The 16,368-nt window shown below is 36.3% G+C and overlaps 1 protein-coding gene across 8 annotated transcripts in view; it reads left to right on the top strand.

The window, feature by feature from the left end:
• nmo (nemo) overlaps nucleotides 1–16,368 on the top strand; it is a 34,685-nt gene that overhangs the window by 15,248 nt on the left and 3,069 nt on the right. For 3 of the 8 annotated variants that reach the window (XR_010333238.1, XM_008199987.3, XM_008199986.3), the window contains exons 2-8: nucleotides 6,490–6,619; nucleotides 6,744–6,799; nucleotides 11,717–11,823; nucleotides 11,882–11,967; nucleotides 12,021–12,419; nucleotides 14,817–15,018; nucleotides 15,074–15,214. Coding sequence is in view for 5 of the 8 variants with exons in the window: in XM_008199987.3 (XP_008198209.1) it covers nucleotides 6,490–6,619; nucleotides 6,744–6,799; nucleotides 11,717–11,823; nucleotides 11,882–11,967; nucleotides 12,021–12,419; nucleotides 14,817–15,018; nucleotides 15,074–15,171 (1,078 nt within the window). In the remaining 3 variants the exon portion in view is untranslated. Of the gene's footprint in view, nucleotides 1–6,489; nucleotides 6,620–6,743; nucleotides 6,800–11,716; nucleotides 11,824–11,881; nucleotides 11,968–12,020; nucleotides 12,420–14,816; nucleotides 15,019–15,073; nucleotides 15,239–16,368 lie in introns of all 8 variants that reach the window. The other 5 variants (XM_008199985.3, XM_064355197.1, XM_965960.5 and 2 more) reach the window with 2 other exon arrangements.

Genomic DNA, 16,368 nt, shown 5'->3' on the forward strand with positions numbered 1-16,368 from the left:
GAGGGTCGTTAATTTTTGCTTTGGCTGTGTTTGAATATTTTTAGTGGCAATTTCTCGTTCAGAAAAAAGGTCAATAGTGGGTGGCCTCTGTTGACTTTTGACGCAGAATGAATATAATTAATACACCAGTTTGTTTCTATCGGTTTTGTTCAATAAAAACCGAAAATAAACACAATTTTAATTTAATTGTTTTGGTCTAAAAAATATTTTTTTTTCTTCTAACAAACCCTATTTCAGTTTTATTTACCATGGTAACGCTGTATAACACGTATAACTTTAACCCCTACTGAGGTTTTTTGAATCTGAATCAGTTTAACATTGAAACAAAATATGTATTCCCTTCTATGTGATTCCCCCTGAATTTTCTGCCGATTTGTCATAATAACCCGCGCACATAGCAAACTGTCCGCTTAAAGGAGAGATTTTGTTTTTAAGAATCCGAATTGCATTATCCGCGTCCGTTTATTGGAAAGTCCTCTTAAAAGAGAAACTATACCATTTAAAATACATTATTATTATTATTATTATTATTATTAATATTATTATTATTATTATTTTTATTAGTTCAAAACAGTTTTAAGAAAGATGGTCGCTTGTAGGAGGTGTCCGTTAAGAGAGATTTCACTGTGTAAAAACAACTTTTATGTGATTCCCCCTGAATTTTCTGCCGGTTTGTCATAATAACACGCGCGCATAGCATACTGTCCGCTTAAAGGAGAGATTTTGTTTTCAAGGATGCGAATTGCATTATCCGCGTCCGCTTATTGGAGAGTCCTCTTAAAAGAGAAACTATACCATTTAAAATACATTAGTTCAAAACGTTGCTAAGAAAGATGGCCGCTTGTAGGAGGTGTCCGTTAAGAGAGATTTCACTGTAAAAACCACCAGGCCAGTGGCCTTGTTTGCAGATTAACATTTGTTTCGCAAAATTCTTATTTCATATTCACATTTTTACAATGCATCGATAAAATACGTATTTTATTAGTTATTACACCGTTATTACATAAAAAGTAGCCGCAGTAGGCGACATTTCTGAAATACACTGACTATTTTTTGAAAGTAACGAAATTGTGATTTGGAATTAATTTTAATTTATAAATCCGGAAATTAGAGAGTTCCATTATAAAAAATCTGATACGCTCTGGCAGAATTATTACGTGGGAGTTTAACGGGAAAAATGCATATAAGTTCGCCGAATGCATTAAAAACTGGTCATCTGGTGCTCGAAAATCCCCGAAAAATTCACGTTTCCAGTTAAATGAGCAATGTCGTCTGATTTTTAATGAATTATCGCCTTTCCATATTTAATTTCGCGGTTATCATCCGACAGGGCTCGTGTTATATTAGAAAATCTTCTCTAGTCGCAGGGGTGCGCAATGGGCTTGGGTTCGATACCCGGGGATGCTATATCGAACGGGTCAGTGCGCCCTCTCGCCGGTTTCCAAATTATACACCGAGCGTCTCCGTGACATGAAGTTTGAAAACCGGCACGAAACCAAGGTGAACGCATCCTTGCTGGGTCTATGTCTGGCGACGAGGAGGAAATTGGTATTGTTCACAATCACATAAATCCTTCATTGTTGGGTGGAAGATGAGGCGTGAGCAGTCATATTAATACACGACAGTACGAGCGAATGGACGCGACTAGCGAATTGCGCCTTTTGCCGCAAACGGCCAGGGTGTGGTTGCGACACGTAAAAATTAGTGGAAATCACCAGTATATTCCACGTAATCGCCGTACACACCAAATGTGGTCGTCGTTTTTGAAAGTCTCTTAGAAATTACATCTCTTGCCATATTCATCCGACTTGCGTGCTGGCTTCTTTTCTCATTTACCCAGGAATTATGTACGTCTTGTAATTGCACCTTCTTTTGATTGCTTCCTTATGTTCGGTCTTTTTGTAAACTGATTTACGCAAAACTCGGCTTTTGAAATATTTATTCTCCCGGCTCTGTTTCCAGCGAATTTCGAGTGATTACCATAATTTAAAAGGAAGTATGAATATTTATAATGGCGATTTTAAGAAACAAGAATACACGCTTTTGTCCATTACGATCGAAAAAATTCGATAAAACGTCGAATTTACGAAAGAGGTCGTTGCGCTTACCCACGTAACAGGATCAATCCATTATCATTAAAAAGCAGATAAGGCTTCTTAACATGCTACTTAAGTAAATACGTATCTATTGTAAAAATACATTTGGTATTAATTGCCTGGCACTGTGCCGTTTCAGGCACAAATCTCAGTCGGAAAACCTACTTATTATGTAGGTTACAAGCCACCAACGTAAGTTCAAGTGTACAGAAAGTGAATAGTTGTTGCAATATCGCAAAAATAGCGATTACCTACATATCAGTCAGGAAAAACATTTACCTTTCAATGCGTTACTCACACGTGGCGAATTTTTATTTTTAAACGAGTGAGAAAGACGTCATTTGAGTGATATTTTCCGAAATTATGTAAACTGCATGACATTCGTAAATTACGTGACCACTAATCAGTGTTTTTCTCAATCGATTCTCACGTTTGAGCGCTTCCAAGGCTTCGACTCCTAATAAGCGAAACCTCCCGAATAACGGACACTCTTCACAACGGACAAAACATTGTAATTACCCACCTCCCATTAGGGGACAGCTCTCTACAACGGACATTTGACGATTCGCCATCGGTGTCCGTTGTTGAGAGGTTTAGTTTGCACCGTTGCGGAACGCCGTTGAACCGTAGTCTGTATCGAATTGGTTTGATGGAATAATTGCAATCAAAACATTGGATCAACGCACATTTTCTACCTCGGCAAGATTATTGTGATCAGTTTTTGAAAAAAACGCTATTAGAACTCGTTCTAACCGAAATTATAATATTTATGAGTGACTTTAAACCGGGTTAGTATACCACGGGTAAAAATAGTGTAAATTGGAGAAGAAAATTAATTGAGTCTTTGACGTTTCCCGTTCCCAACCGATCCTATCTCCCTAAATAATGATCCGGAATGAAATATTCTGGAGTGAAAGGCGGCCACTGCTTCTGGTACTTAGCTGTGGCAGTTGCCTGAAAAGCATCCTCCCTCGCCTGTCAGTTCCCAAGCCAACCAGCGATAAAGTTGAGGAGCTTCCAGATGCAGCGTTATTACTGCACACTGAATAGAGAATGAACCATAAGCCCCCCAGCTCGGATCTTCATGTTCACAGAGTGCCGTACAATGACAAAGCACATGTGTCATAGATTCGTCATCTTCTTAGCATGCGTAATTGCTGACGGTGCTCGTTCCGGGCATTTAAATCCCCATGGGTCATCACGACCAGCACAGCGGAATTTGGACCATTTCCTGCAGAAGTCCGCCAAAAAAATGATTTTTCTTTGTTGTTATCAGTCGTGGCCTTGGTGCGGAATTTCTTCGGCGGTTATTGATTCCGGGGGCACGTACGCCACTGGCTGGCAGGTCGCTCCGGTCTTTGTCTACCCAAGGCGACCTGCTGCCGTCTAGACGGACGGTCGTCCTGGCCGCACCAAAGCTCATCATCGACTTGATTTACTGGAACTCCAGTCCGAGCACCTCGGGGAAAAAACGTGTTCGGGCCCCCGACTCTTGTCTTGATCGATAATCACCGAAAGATAGGTCATATTCCGATTGTGGCGTCGTCGTGTGAAAGCACCACGCATATGTTATTGTGAATATGAAAAGAGCTGGCTCTTTGTGTCGGAAGATGAATGTTGGGTTATTTAGAGAGCGCTTTGTGAAACGCATTCCCCATACAAGAAAGACTAAATTTAACTTGGGGATTTTGTACTGATGCACCCGATTTTGGAACAGCGGCGGTAATTTTAGATTTTCGGTGGTGGACACAAAGACGATATTGCCGGTTTTGGGAGGAAAGCGACTGGCGAATATTTCGGATGGCAGGTAAAAATAGCTGGGGGGCTTTGACGTTTCATAGACGAATTGGGCCGGGCTTTTTCACCTTGAAACTGTGGGAACATGCCAGGCTTTGGTGCCCTTGATACCGAAAACGCACCGGTTGTGGACACCAAAACTGAAAAGAATTTAATATTCCGACGATATTCCGGACAGGGAGGAAGCGGCGTCGCCGATCGCGATACGACGGAAGCCAAGAAGGTCATGAGTCGAATAACATCAAACGAAACAAGACTGTCTGGCCTGGAACTGGCTAAAGCCTTCAAAAACTGATTTTTAAGCCCCCAGATAGTGTATTCGAAAAGTAATGCACAAAATTCATTCTTTGTTCAGAGTTATTTTTCAAAAAATTCTCCAACAGGTCGTTTTTATTTTATTGCCTTATCTGTCTGGTAGTAAGCAAAAATAAACAAATAAATTATCGATAATTAATACAGAAGGCTTTATCTTTTTGTTCTTGCCTTGTTTAATAAAAGGCATTTCTTGTTTTTTATATATTTTTCTAAATAATTAGCATGAAAACACTTAATAGTAAATCTAAATAAATAAAAAATACATAAAACTACTTTATAACATAAAACAAGAACAAAAAGATAAAGCACACTGTGTCAAATTATCAAAAAAAAAATCACAAAATACGCAAATAAACATAAATTCTGTATTACATGTTTAAGTTAGTACTTCTTGATGAAATCTTTCTAAAATACAGTAAAACCTCTCAAAAACGGACACCGATGGGGAATCCTTAATTGTCCGTTGTGGAGAGGTGTCCACTAATGGGAGGTGGAAATTTTAATATAGGTTTTGTTAAGGAGTTTGCTAATATATTGTGTTGTTACTCTTTAACAAATAAAAGTTTTCTTTTTTCACTTCAAATCAGTTGTTTCTCGGAATGAAATAGTCAAGTAATTTGGCTCTAAATATTTTTTATTCAAGAAGAAAGTTATTTTATGGTTCAAGTTTACGTTTAAGTCATGTTAAACTTTTACGTTTACGTCTTTTTTTTACTCAATATAAAACGTCAGATTATTTTTAATAGAATTAGAGCAATTTTAAACCTTGTTGAGTCTGATTTGACTAAAATTAATAGTAAAATGTTGTATTTAACTGCTTTGTATCAATCGTTTTTTCTATTTTTTTTTTTTTTGTTTAAAAGCCCGACATTATAGTTTTTTCCTTCATATGTTTTTATTAAAAACTTAAGTATTATTTAATTTCCAAAACTTTTTATTCGATTGACGAATATCTTCAGAATTGTTTTAATAATATTTTGTCTATGTAATACTTATGTAAATCCAAATTAATTAAATTGGAGGTCTGTAAAATACTTTGTTGGTGTTATTAACACAAATAAAATATATTCTGTTCTATTCTATTCTTTTATTCCACCTCGTGGTTTAAAAATCCATTCGTGAAATAAAGCGTCCGATTTACAGTCCAACTCGTTGGATAAATAACTACTATTACTTTATTTTATTTTCTTCTTTTCTTGATTTTTTCCTTAAAATTTTGAATTTCTTGTACTTAGCAGAAAAAAAGAAGAGTATACACTATCAAAAACAGTAAACAAAAATGTGGATTTTTTGACAAGTGACCCATAACAAAAATATAAATTTTGAAGGTTACTTTGTTCAGTCTAAAGATTCAAATTTACACGTAAAAAGTTAGGACTTGTTTGGTTTTATTATAGTTTTATAATAAAAAAAATTCGAATTTGACAAAATCGAAGTCTTGTGATGGGGGCTATTCAGGTACATTTTTCCACTTTTATGACAGTGTTGAGTGGAGTGCTCTATGAAATTTGGGTGAAAGCGGGCGGATGGACAGGTGTTCCACATAGCCAGCACCAGGTCCGTTTCTACCTGTAGCTCTTTTGTTCACCAACCAGCAACGAACATTGAATTTACAACTGGTCAGGTATTTCAACGACTTCTTTATGAACTCCGTAATAAAATCCTGAAATACAAGCGTAGCACTTGACCGTTGCTCATCATTTAGGAAGATTTACGTCGCTCGAGAATTTATTGTTCGTTTTATTCTATTTTATCAGTTCAAAAACACTGCATGCACAATTATTTGGACGCAAAAAGCGCTCGCATACATTCATTTTATTGTAGTATTTTTAGCATTTCCGAGGTGAGGATGTTGAACTTGGTAAATATCCAAGTCGGCATTGGACAGGGAGGTTCAAGGCCGCTAGAAATTTCTTTGTTCTCCTAATTTCAATTGTCAGGATTTGGTTTCCGGTCAGTGTGACCAACATTAGATGCAAGCACGTGCTTGAAAGCTACTTTTAATTTGGCCACTGTTCCAGAACCTGCCGCGAAGCAGAGGTCCGGAAAAGTGGCACTGCCTGCAGTGCCGTAATTAAAATGTCCCTTCGTTATCGGACGCGAGTTTAATGTAAAAGCAAAGTCGCATTAAGCTTTTTTACTAATTTGCTAATTATAAGGAGCTCGCTGGGTGGCCCCGGCGTAAATAAACCAAATTAACGCACAAGTGTGTACCGAGGCTGTTAATGCTCCTTTTATTGAGTCTATTTTAAATTTTTAACTGGGTTCGTATTTGTTGCAGGGCGGTGACGGATCCCCGCGACGGCAGGAGGGTCGCCCTGAAGAAGTTACCGAATGTGTTCGCATCGTTAGTTTCATCGAAAAGAGTGTTTAGAGAACTGAAAATGCTCTGCTTTTTCAAACACGAAAACGTAAGTGATCGCTCCATAGTTCGTCCAGATCAACACGTGTCAAGTCGGTTATCTGGAGGGTGCTCTCCTAATTAAAAGTTCACTCAACTCGCTTAATGTTTAACGAAAATTCAATCTTTTTCAGGTTCTTTCCGCCTTAGATATCCTCCAACCGCCTCACTTAGACTTCTTCCAGGAAATGTATCCTTTTTGTTAACGCACGGCGATATTACCAGTTAACCCTCGTCGGAACTGTTAACCTTTGGGGTCGAAATCATCTGAATGCTGCGTTTTTAATTTACAACTTCCGTTAGCGTTTAATTGGCTATTAAATGAGTGAATTCAGTGGTTCATTCACTAGCACACTCAAGATACATAATTTAGATTAAATGCATTATTACATGTGAGGGACAGTGGCGGCGACAAATCCACCCAAGGACACAATTTTTGCATTCAGACACCTGTTTGAGAAACATGTGCAGACTTGGGTCCCACCGTCCATTAGCCACATCCGTTCGGGACCGAAATAGACGTAAACTTTGAAATCCTCAAGGATTAGGAAAAAAGAGCGCTTGTGCGTTATTAGTTAACGTCAATCTGTCGCAGGCAGCGATAATGCCACAATTTATAATTAACGTTTCGAATTTATTTTCAACTTTACCGCTTCCGTTCCGCGAATAAATTTAAATGTGTGTTTGAAACAAGCAAACGAAGTTCAAATGACCTATTTTGTTTCGTTATCTGCCAGCTGTGTGGGGTGGCGTAACCGAGGGTGGGGTACGACCGTAGAAGGGTGTGACGTCACTGAACACGTGTGGAACATCGAGTTCGACTTGTTGTTTTTCTCTCGTGTCGGATAACTAACTGAATTTTTTTGGGCTTGGCAGTTATTGCGAATTATTTCACTGTTTGATTTTCGTGGGATGAGGAAGTCTTTGAGGGTAGGATAGCTATTGTAGAGCCCTTTTTGTGCCACTCCGCCCTAAAGTATTGTTAAAACCGGCTCGGAGTCTACCCTAGAAGCGGGTTTGCACGAGGGCGGCGGCATTATCTCCTGGGCTTGCTTGTGTACTGAGATAAAAATTCCAATTATCAATTTCTATGAAATTCTAAACGCACAAAGGCTGGTTCAAGTAATTTCACGATATAATAATAATGTAAAAAATGGCTTCAAATATGTACAAGGTGATTCAGTTAAAGACGACGAAAGGCTGCTTTTTAGTGTCACTGTCAAATGTAATTAACTGTTACAAAGTCCTTCAGTTTTCAATATTTGAACAGAACAAACTACGGTGCAATCTCAGCTAAATCACCCATTACATCAGATTTTTTAAACTAATCATTTATTTCGTTTTGTTTTTTTTTGATAAGTTCTTTACTACGATTATTACTGCCGTCTGTAGTAACTTATTAGTTGTAAATAAAAAAATGAGTACAGAGTGACTTTATAATTATAGACAAACTTGCCTATAATACCAGGTGAGGCAACCTTATCGCGCACCCAAGAAAATCGCGATTTCTAAGTAAATAAAAAAAATATTACAAGCCTAAGTATACTTTCGAAAAGGTAATTTTTGGCAATTTTTTACTTACAGATAAAGATAATAATTAAAAAAAATAAAAAAGAAATTATTAATAAATAAAAATTAAAAAAAAATCAGCCAAAATCACACAGAAACTGAACTTCTTCTTGTTCTTGCTTTATTTTATTTTCGTTTATTTTTTGTGTTTAGGTGTTATACTAAGTGTGTTCATGCTAATAATACAAAAAAATATATAAAAAACAATTGCCGTTTATAAAATATGTCACGCACAACAAGATAAAGCCCTTTATGTTTAATTTTCAATATTTTATTTGCTTTTAATTTTTTTTTTGTTATTATCCTTCTAAAAGTTTCTACTTTCTAAAACAGGAAACAAATCGTCGGTTTTCATTAAAAAAATTAAGAATGACGTTACAACTCAAAAACGAACGATGTGAACATTATTTAAATGTAACATTTAAAAAAATAAAATCGACCTGTTCGAGCTTTTTTTTTTGGAAAATGACTTAGTAACAAAGCTGTGTATGAAATTTGTGCGTTATTTTTGGTTCAATCTGTAATTTTTCGGCACGCAAATTTAAAAAAAAATACTACGCTTCCTTATTTATACACATAAAGAGAAAAATAAAGTATTTAACAGCAAACGCTGATTTTGTGCGAATCAACCTTATATTCAGTATTTTTTTCAGCAACAACTATATCAAATAAAGAGTGACATGAAAGACTTCTAAATATTTTCGAAAAGTTTACGAGCTGTTTCAAGAGTATTTAAGTAACTCAACAGATTGAATGGAGTAATCTGGCGAACATATCAAGAATGTTTTTTAGATAATCTTCAAACTCTTCAACAATTTCCAGACTTAACAATACATTTTTTTCAATTCTGCGGTTTATTAGAACTTAGCCATCTAAACGGATTCACCCTGAACACAATTCGTATAAAAATATCGACCCGATTTTTTACTTCCAAATTGCCAGTGATTTGTCAAATTAGAAACGATTATTGATTAGTAAAGAATTATTAAAGAAATAACCCAAAATCGTAAAAATCTGACAATTGAAATTTTGCCGTTTATTAACGTTTAACAGTAAACTATTGCGTGGCCGTTTTCTTCTGTGTTTTAATTCTATAGCTACAAAGCTAGGACCTCGAACATGCTTTACACTTTATGAAATTAGCGCCTGTAATTAGTTTTTGTGGTCCGTCACTTATGCAAATAAACGTGTCTTGCTTCCTTTATTAAAAATGCATTTATCGGTTCTCGTCCGCCAGTTTCTTTTTTAATTAATTATACTTGTAAAGTAGTTATCGACGTCGCGACGTTTTAAAGGATGCACCTTGGAATGCACTTCTATTCAACCATAAAACGTCAGCGTTTTCGGAATTTTACCATCTCGCGTTGCATTTGAATGAACTCGTAACGTTTTCGTGGAACACTGTGTAGATTATTAGGGAAATTTGAGACGTGACTTCGTGTAAGGCGTTAAAAGCTTTGTAATTAAAACCGTTCCAAATTTAGCGGAACAAATAATCAATATTTCCACTGTCTTCCACACATTACTCAAAATGAAAAATGTATACAGGCACCTACGGCTAATTATAGAATTTCGACGGCGGCTTTCAACCAAACACCTCGCCTTGGAGGCAATTAGACGAATTTTCTGTGCGGCATTCGCATGCAATATCGGTAAATAAAAATCGTTAGCAAGTCGCATTCGGTGCAGAGGAGTTAATATTTAAATAGGTTGCGCATTGCATGGCGTTTTTCCGTTCCAGTGTCCTGAAAATGATCAATTCACCATTGTCTGTTTCATTTCGCTGGTATTTCCTTGCCGTGGCGGCCAAAGCCGCTGAGGAGGCATTGCTCTCTGCTGGTGATTTGTTCCTTCACCTGGAGTAGCAGGTCAGGTGTTTGGGCTCGGGTTTGATGGTACAAAGGCCCGACGGCCTTGGTAGCCAGCAAGCGGAGATGCCGATGACCAACAACCATCCTGCCCTTTCCTACTACTCACTTTTACAAGAGTTTAACGTTCCCACGATGCTGCTACCATACTGTCACTGATTCAGCGATTCCGCGGAATTTCACACAGACTTGCCAGCATTTTCCAAATTCGCCGGAAAGCGAGTTCCATTTTTATCACTTTCGGCATGCTAATCAGGCGTTATCGAGAGGGAAAGTCGTGTCAATATTAACAGGCGTGGATGAGTCAATTAAATTTCTTAAAACGGGGCTAAATCAACACGAAACTGGCGCAAAACCAGCACAAAGAACAATAATCGATAGTTCCATGGGAGCTGCCTTGAGCCCTTTGTTCCAGACGTCACCTTCACCTTCTTTCCCGTCTTATCATTTGCACGCCAAAGTCAATAGTTGGGTAATTTTGTTAAAAATATAGATCTTGTTGGTGTGTCCTCATAAACATAATCGATCGAAGGTTGGGTCGCTTAAATGGGACCGCGGATATTTTAACTCTGATCTATTTTTTCATGTAAACAGAAGTGAACAGGACAAGGTCAAGTGGTGACCTAGTTGGGCCCGATTTTGACTTGCCTTGGTTAGAAACCGCAGACTTTGTAATTTTATGGTATTTTTCATAGTTATTCTGATGGATATAGCAGAAGTCATTTGACTCACCGGAGGTTCATAACGTAACAACTTCCTTATTGAAAATGTTAACGGACAAAAAGTCCTTTTGACGAGATTATTAATGCACCATTATATCAGCGTTAATCATCATGTAGAGCACTTAAAAGCAATTGGTTTTTATTTGGCATAATCACTCGTTTGATTTTGTTCCTCATTCTGGAATCCAGTTTTCTCGAGAAAATCCTCCAGGCTCAGTTTGTGTAAACACAAGTCAATCAAACTAAATGAAAATACTTTTTCATTACGCAATAACGTTGCTATATTTAATTTTTTACCGAAGTATGGATTACTTGGAGGAAGCTGTTGTGACCCCGAACACGTCCGCAGCGGTGTTGATTATCACTAAATCTTGAATTTTGATGCCAGTCGTTTCATTTGAATTTTTACGGGTCTCGGGCCTAAAGGCTTTTCACAAACAAAATTCCCGTGTTTTGTCCACTTTTAAAACGCTCTCATAACGACTAAATTAATATCAAGTTCGAAAAACTATTTTTTATTAATTTTTTTTGGAAAACTAACAGATTTTGAAGAGCTAACTCTCTGATTCTTTAAAATTTCTGCACAAATGTTGGAACATCAGTCCCTGTGTCCAGTTTAACGTTTGTTTGCTGTTTTCTGTATTAAAAGTTATAAATATCCTGATAGAAAGCGGCAAAGGTTGTGAAATATTTTTATCGCGTCTCAGTACATATTTATTTAGGCAGTTCACAATAATAATTTTGTCAGGTTTGCGCTGCACATAACTGAAATTGTTGGCCACCCACCTCAGTTCCATAAATATCTAAAACTTTCTCCTCACCAAAAGTCCCTACTTGTACGTAAATCGCAAAGGACTGTGGCAAATAACTGCGTTATTATTCTAATCATAGTTTATTAATTCTCACTTTAATGAGCATTATTCCGTGTTTTCCTTAACACATTTTTAGATATGTAATAACGGAATTGCTTCAAAGCGATTTACACAAAATTATAGTATCACACCAGCCTCTTTCCTCGGATCACATCAAGGTGTTTCTCTACCAGATACTTAGAGGTCGGTATTAGACTCTCACACCGCTCGAAACCCGCTAATAAAACTCGTCTAATTCCAGGTTTAAAATATTTACATTCGGCTAGGATATTACATAGAGACATAAAACCTGGAAACCTTTTAGTAAACAGCAATTGTGTTCTTAAGGTGAGCTTTCACACTGAAATAACCCGCCCCAGGTTCATCTTTTTGTGTCGTAGATCTGTGATTTTGGTTTAGCGAGAGTAGAAGAACCCGACTCGTCCAAACATATGACCCAAGAAGTGGTAACGCAGTATTACAGAGCTCCGGAAATTCTAATGGGAGCGAAACATTACACGGCGGCTGTGGACGTGTGGTCTGTCGGGTGCATTTTCGGGGAATTACTGGGCCGGAGGATACTGTTCCAGGCCCAAAATCCCGTACAACAATTAGAATTAATAACGGAATTGTTAGGAACGCCGTCGTTGGACGATATGAAATACGCCTGCGAAGGCGCCAAGACGCATATGCTGAGGAGGGCGCCCAAGCCGCCTTCGTTATCGGCTTTTTACACGCTGAGTTCACAGGCGACGCACGAAGTGGTCCATCTGCTCTGTCAGATGCTCGTTTTTGACCCGGTAAGTACCGCATTTCGAGATGGATTAATAGCTATTTCCTAACGTGGTTGGAAATTGAATCAACAATTTTGTCTAAAAAGTGATGTTTTATCCAGGACGGTATTCTTTTTTGTAGATGCTATTATGTCCAAAAAATGCCAAAAAACAGTAACAGCTTTTTCAGTCTATTTCATAAAAGTTTTCTCGTGTTTAAAAGCAAAGAATCGTCAAAATAAGCCATTTTCAGATAATTTCTTGTTTTTAACCTTTGTTTTGAGTTAGAATAACGCGTTTTTGGTTTATTCTGTCATTAAGCAAAGAATAAAAAACAGTTACATTGTTTTCAATCTGTTGTGTGAAACTTTTTCTCGTGTTTCAAAATAAACCGTTTTCATCCAAACTATAATGAAAAGCCTAGTTTCCAGCTAAAATAAACTGTTTTCAGCCAATTCTTAAAGGGTTGTCTTGGTTTTAGCCGTTTTTCTGAGTTAGAATAAGGCGTTTTTATTCTGTTCTGTCAAGGTTTTCTCGTTTTTAAGCAAATAATCATCGAAAAAAGCCGTTATTAAACTATATAAATAAATAATAAGTCGTTGTTCCGGCTGGAATAAGCCGTTCTCAGCCAAATCTCAAGGAGTTTTCTTGTTTTTAAGCAAGAAATTGTGCAAAATAAATAAAAAATAGTCCATAAATTACATTTTTGAGGAAGAATAAGGTGTTTTATTTGTTTATTCTTTGAATCAATTTATTCTTTGAACCAATATAACCAATGGAAAAACGTTGAAAGATTTTGGAAAGTGATTCCTTAGGTCATAGATTCTTGAGTTAAAATTAAAAAATTCTATAGACCCATGTCCAGAAATGGTTTCTAACTTTCTGTGTCTGAGAAAACAGAGAAGGAAAGACAGAATTGAAAAAAGTAGGATTTAGAAAGAATATTGAATGGAAGACTAGAAGACTGAACAAAGGAAAAAAAACATATAATAATAATAATAGACGTAATAATTTCTATGCTTTAGGCAGATATAAGTATAGTGAGTGACTGAACATTGAAAGTGAACATAATTTAAAGTGAAAATGTATAATATGGAAAAATCAAAATTAAAAAATTCCCCAGAAGAGTAATGCGGATTATTTACTAAAAATTTAATATTGGAGTTTAAATAATTAACAAGATAAGGTTTTAATATGAAGAGGTAAAGTATATAAAAAATTTGAAGGAATAATAATTAACAGCGTCTCGCGAGTGTTCATGATCTAGTATTTAAAATTGAAAAAAGTATACAACAAAAAATTTACAATGACGGTAGCAAGAAGAAAGAACAGGAAAGAAAGAGGAATATAAAAGAAGAAAAATCATAGAGGATATTGGCAACCCCAACCCTTTTCCAGTAGAGAATAAAAGGTAAATAAAGAATAAAGAAATAAGAAATAGAAAAAAAAATAAATACCTATCCTACTTCGGATAGAGAATAGAACATACAATAGAGAATAAAAAATAAAGATAATAAAAAAGAGAGAGGAGAGAAGCTGAATTAAAAAGCAGGAACAAAACAGAGAGAGGGTAAGAAATTGGCTATAAAAGGCAGAAAAAATTTTCTTCTCGTAAACGAAAAATAACACATAAAACATTTTTTAAAGAAAATTAGCCAATAAAAAGCTTCTTCCAAGGCAAAACTTTACACCTTAAATAGATTGACTCCAGTACCTATGTAGATAGAGGTCTATAACAACTTTTTTTTAATTTAATAATAGTTTAACAGTTTAATAATTTTAATTGAATTTTTTATTGAAGTTGTCTTTTATTGATATTTATTTTATTTGGTTTTTGTTTGTTTGAAATGAATACCTTTTTCTTTTATGTATTCCCGTTTATTAATATTTAATACCGGTAGGTATTTTAGTACCAATGCCAACTTTTTAAAATAATAATAATAATAAATTAATGTCGTAGTTTTTCGTTTTCTATATCTTTTTCACTAGAGCAAGTGTACATAAACTGTACCCAAAACAGTCCTATTGAGGTAAAATAATCTCGCTTTTGCTCGTTCGTGCTTTAAACAGTATATCGATACATAATTGATGATCGTATGAATATCCTTCATTAAAAAATTAGTGCATTAAATAACTAATAAACAAACTTAAATGAAAGCAAAAAAGTTTGCGTATCATGCAATCGCCCGATAAAAATCGTTATTTCGGAGAGATTTCGCCAATGATACCTAATAAAGGTATCAAATCCGCGCGTGGAACAAGAGCCCTGCAAATAGCAATAAACTAGTAGCGCATAATTGGCGAAGCGGATGATCCTCGATGATCAAAAGAACGCTCGTTTATCTTCGAATTTCAAGGCCTTGCCATGGAAATAGTATCCGAAATTGCGAAAACGCACACGTGCCAATTGCGTATCTGTTTCAGGACAAACGTATCTCGGTAGTGGACGCCTTGGCGCACCCCTATTTGGACGAGGGCCGTCTGCGGTACCACTCGTGCATGTGCAAATGCTGCTACACGACAGCCAGCGGCATGAGACAATACACGTCCGAATTTGAAACGACCGCCCCCCAAGGATTCGACGATCATTGGGAAAAGAAGCTGACGTCTGTACAACATGTGAAAGGTGGCTATTGACGGCAATGGCGCGTTTTTCATTATTAATGTGGTGTTTGTTGCAGAGGAGATGCATAAGTTCATAGCAGAGCAACTGAATACTAGTAGAGTTCCTCTTTGCATAAACCCCCAATCTGCGGCGTTCAAGAGTTTCGCCAGGTAAGACGGCCGCCGACGCCGCAGACCAGCGCAGCGCCATTGCATAGGTGACCGCTCACTTACCTCTTGGTGTACGTTGCATAAGCACTTATCATACATGCACTTCGACTTTTTTCTCTTGGTTTTGTTTGTTTTTATTCGAGGTTTAACATTCTCATTCGGCCAAATAAATGCAACGGAAAGTGTCATGAGAGGGAGGTTTAAATAGCAGTAATGGAACGGCCAGACGAGGACGTGGTCTGTTTATTTTTTGCAAAATATTGATGTTGCGATCCTAGTATCAATAAACCTCGTCTGTTGTTTTTTCTGTTTGTTTCGTCTTCTATTTTCACGTTAGTTTGTGCATTTTTACTTCCACTTTCGCACAAAATCACGTTTGCGTGTGGTTCACTATTTTAAATAATTTTGGCAGAGCTGTGGCAATATTTCTACATATTCTCTTCTTATGGGCTCTAATACGTGTACTATTTGTTTACCTTCTTATTTTTAACTGTTATTTTGGCATGAATGAGCTCATCCGCACACGAGAAACGTCGTGATTTTGTGTTTATCGAACATAAATTGTTTAAATAAAATAAATAATTGCTTAATTTTTTTAAAGTTGCTCAAAAATAATATAAATAATTGTCATTTACGTGAAATAAAAATAGTATTAACCAAAAAATAGCAACGAATTATTGCACAGTTTTCTGCCAAAAAGTATTTCCAAAAATCTAACTTTTGAAGAGCTATATTCCGGTAAAAAAGGTTCAAGCAATTTTTTCTCATGGGAATTTTTAGTCCTTTATCACCCAGGAGATGGTTAAATTACACTGTAGTGCGTAGATTCCAAGTTTAAATGTACCTAACTCAGACCTATTCCCCTTTGATAGTAAAGTTTGATGAACTAACTATTGGTGAGTTTTAAAGACAAGTCCAAAAAAACAAATGTTAAGTAAAACAGAACGGCAAAATAATCCTACAAAATTCTTCCATTAACCAATATCTTAAAAAAATTGCAAAGTTAGATGGAATATTTTTAAATGTTCGGATTTATATAAAAGAAAATTGGTCACGAAAATTCTGGAGTTAAAATTACCTGATTGGTAATTTTTATCCAAAATCTGCTTTAAAAGTAGAGGAGCGCAAGTAAGGTGTTAAAAAATTCAAACATTTTCTGTTAAAATCAATTTTTAATAAACAAGTTTTAACGATACTTGTT

The sequence above is a fragment of the Tribolium castaneum genome, chromosome 2 (genome assembly GCF_031307605.1).
Source record: "Tribolium castaneum strain GA2 chromosome 2, icTriCast1.1, whole genome shotgun sequence".
Taxonomy (NCBI): Eukaryota; Metazoa; Arthropoda; class Insecta; order Coleoptera; family Tenebrionidae; genus Tribolium; species Tribolium castaneum.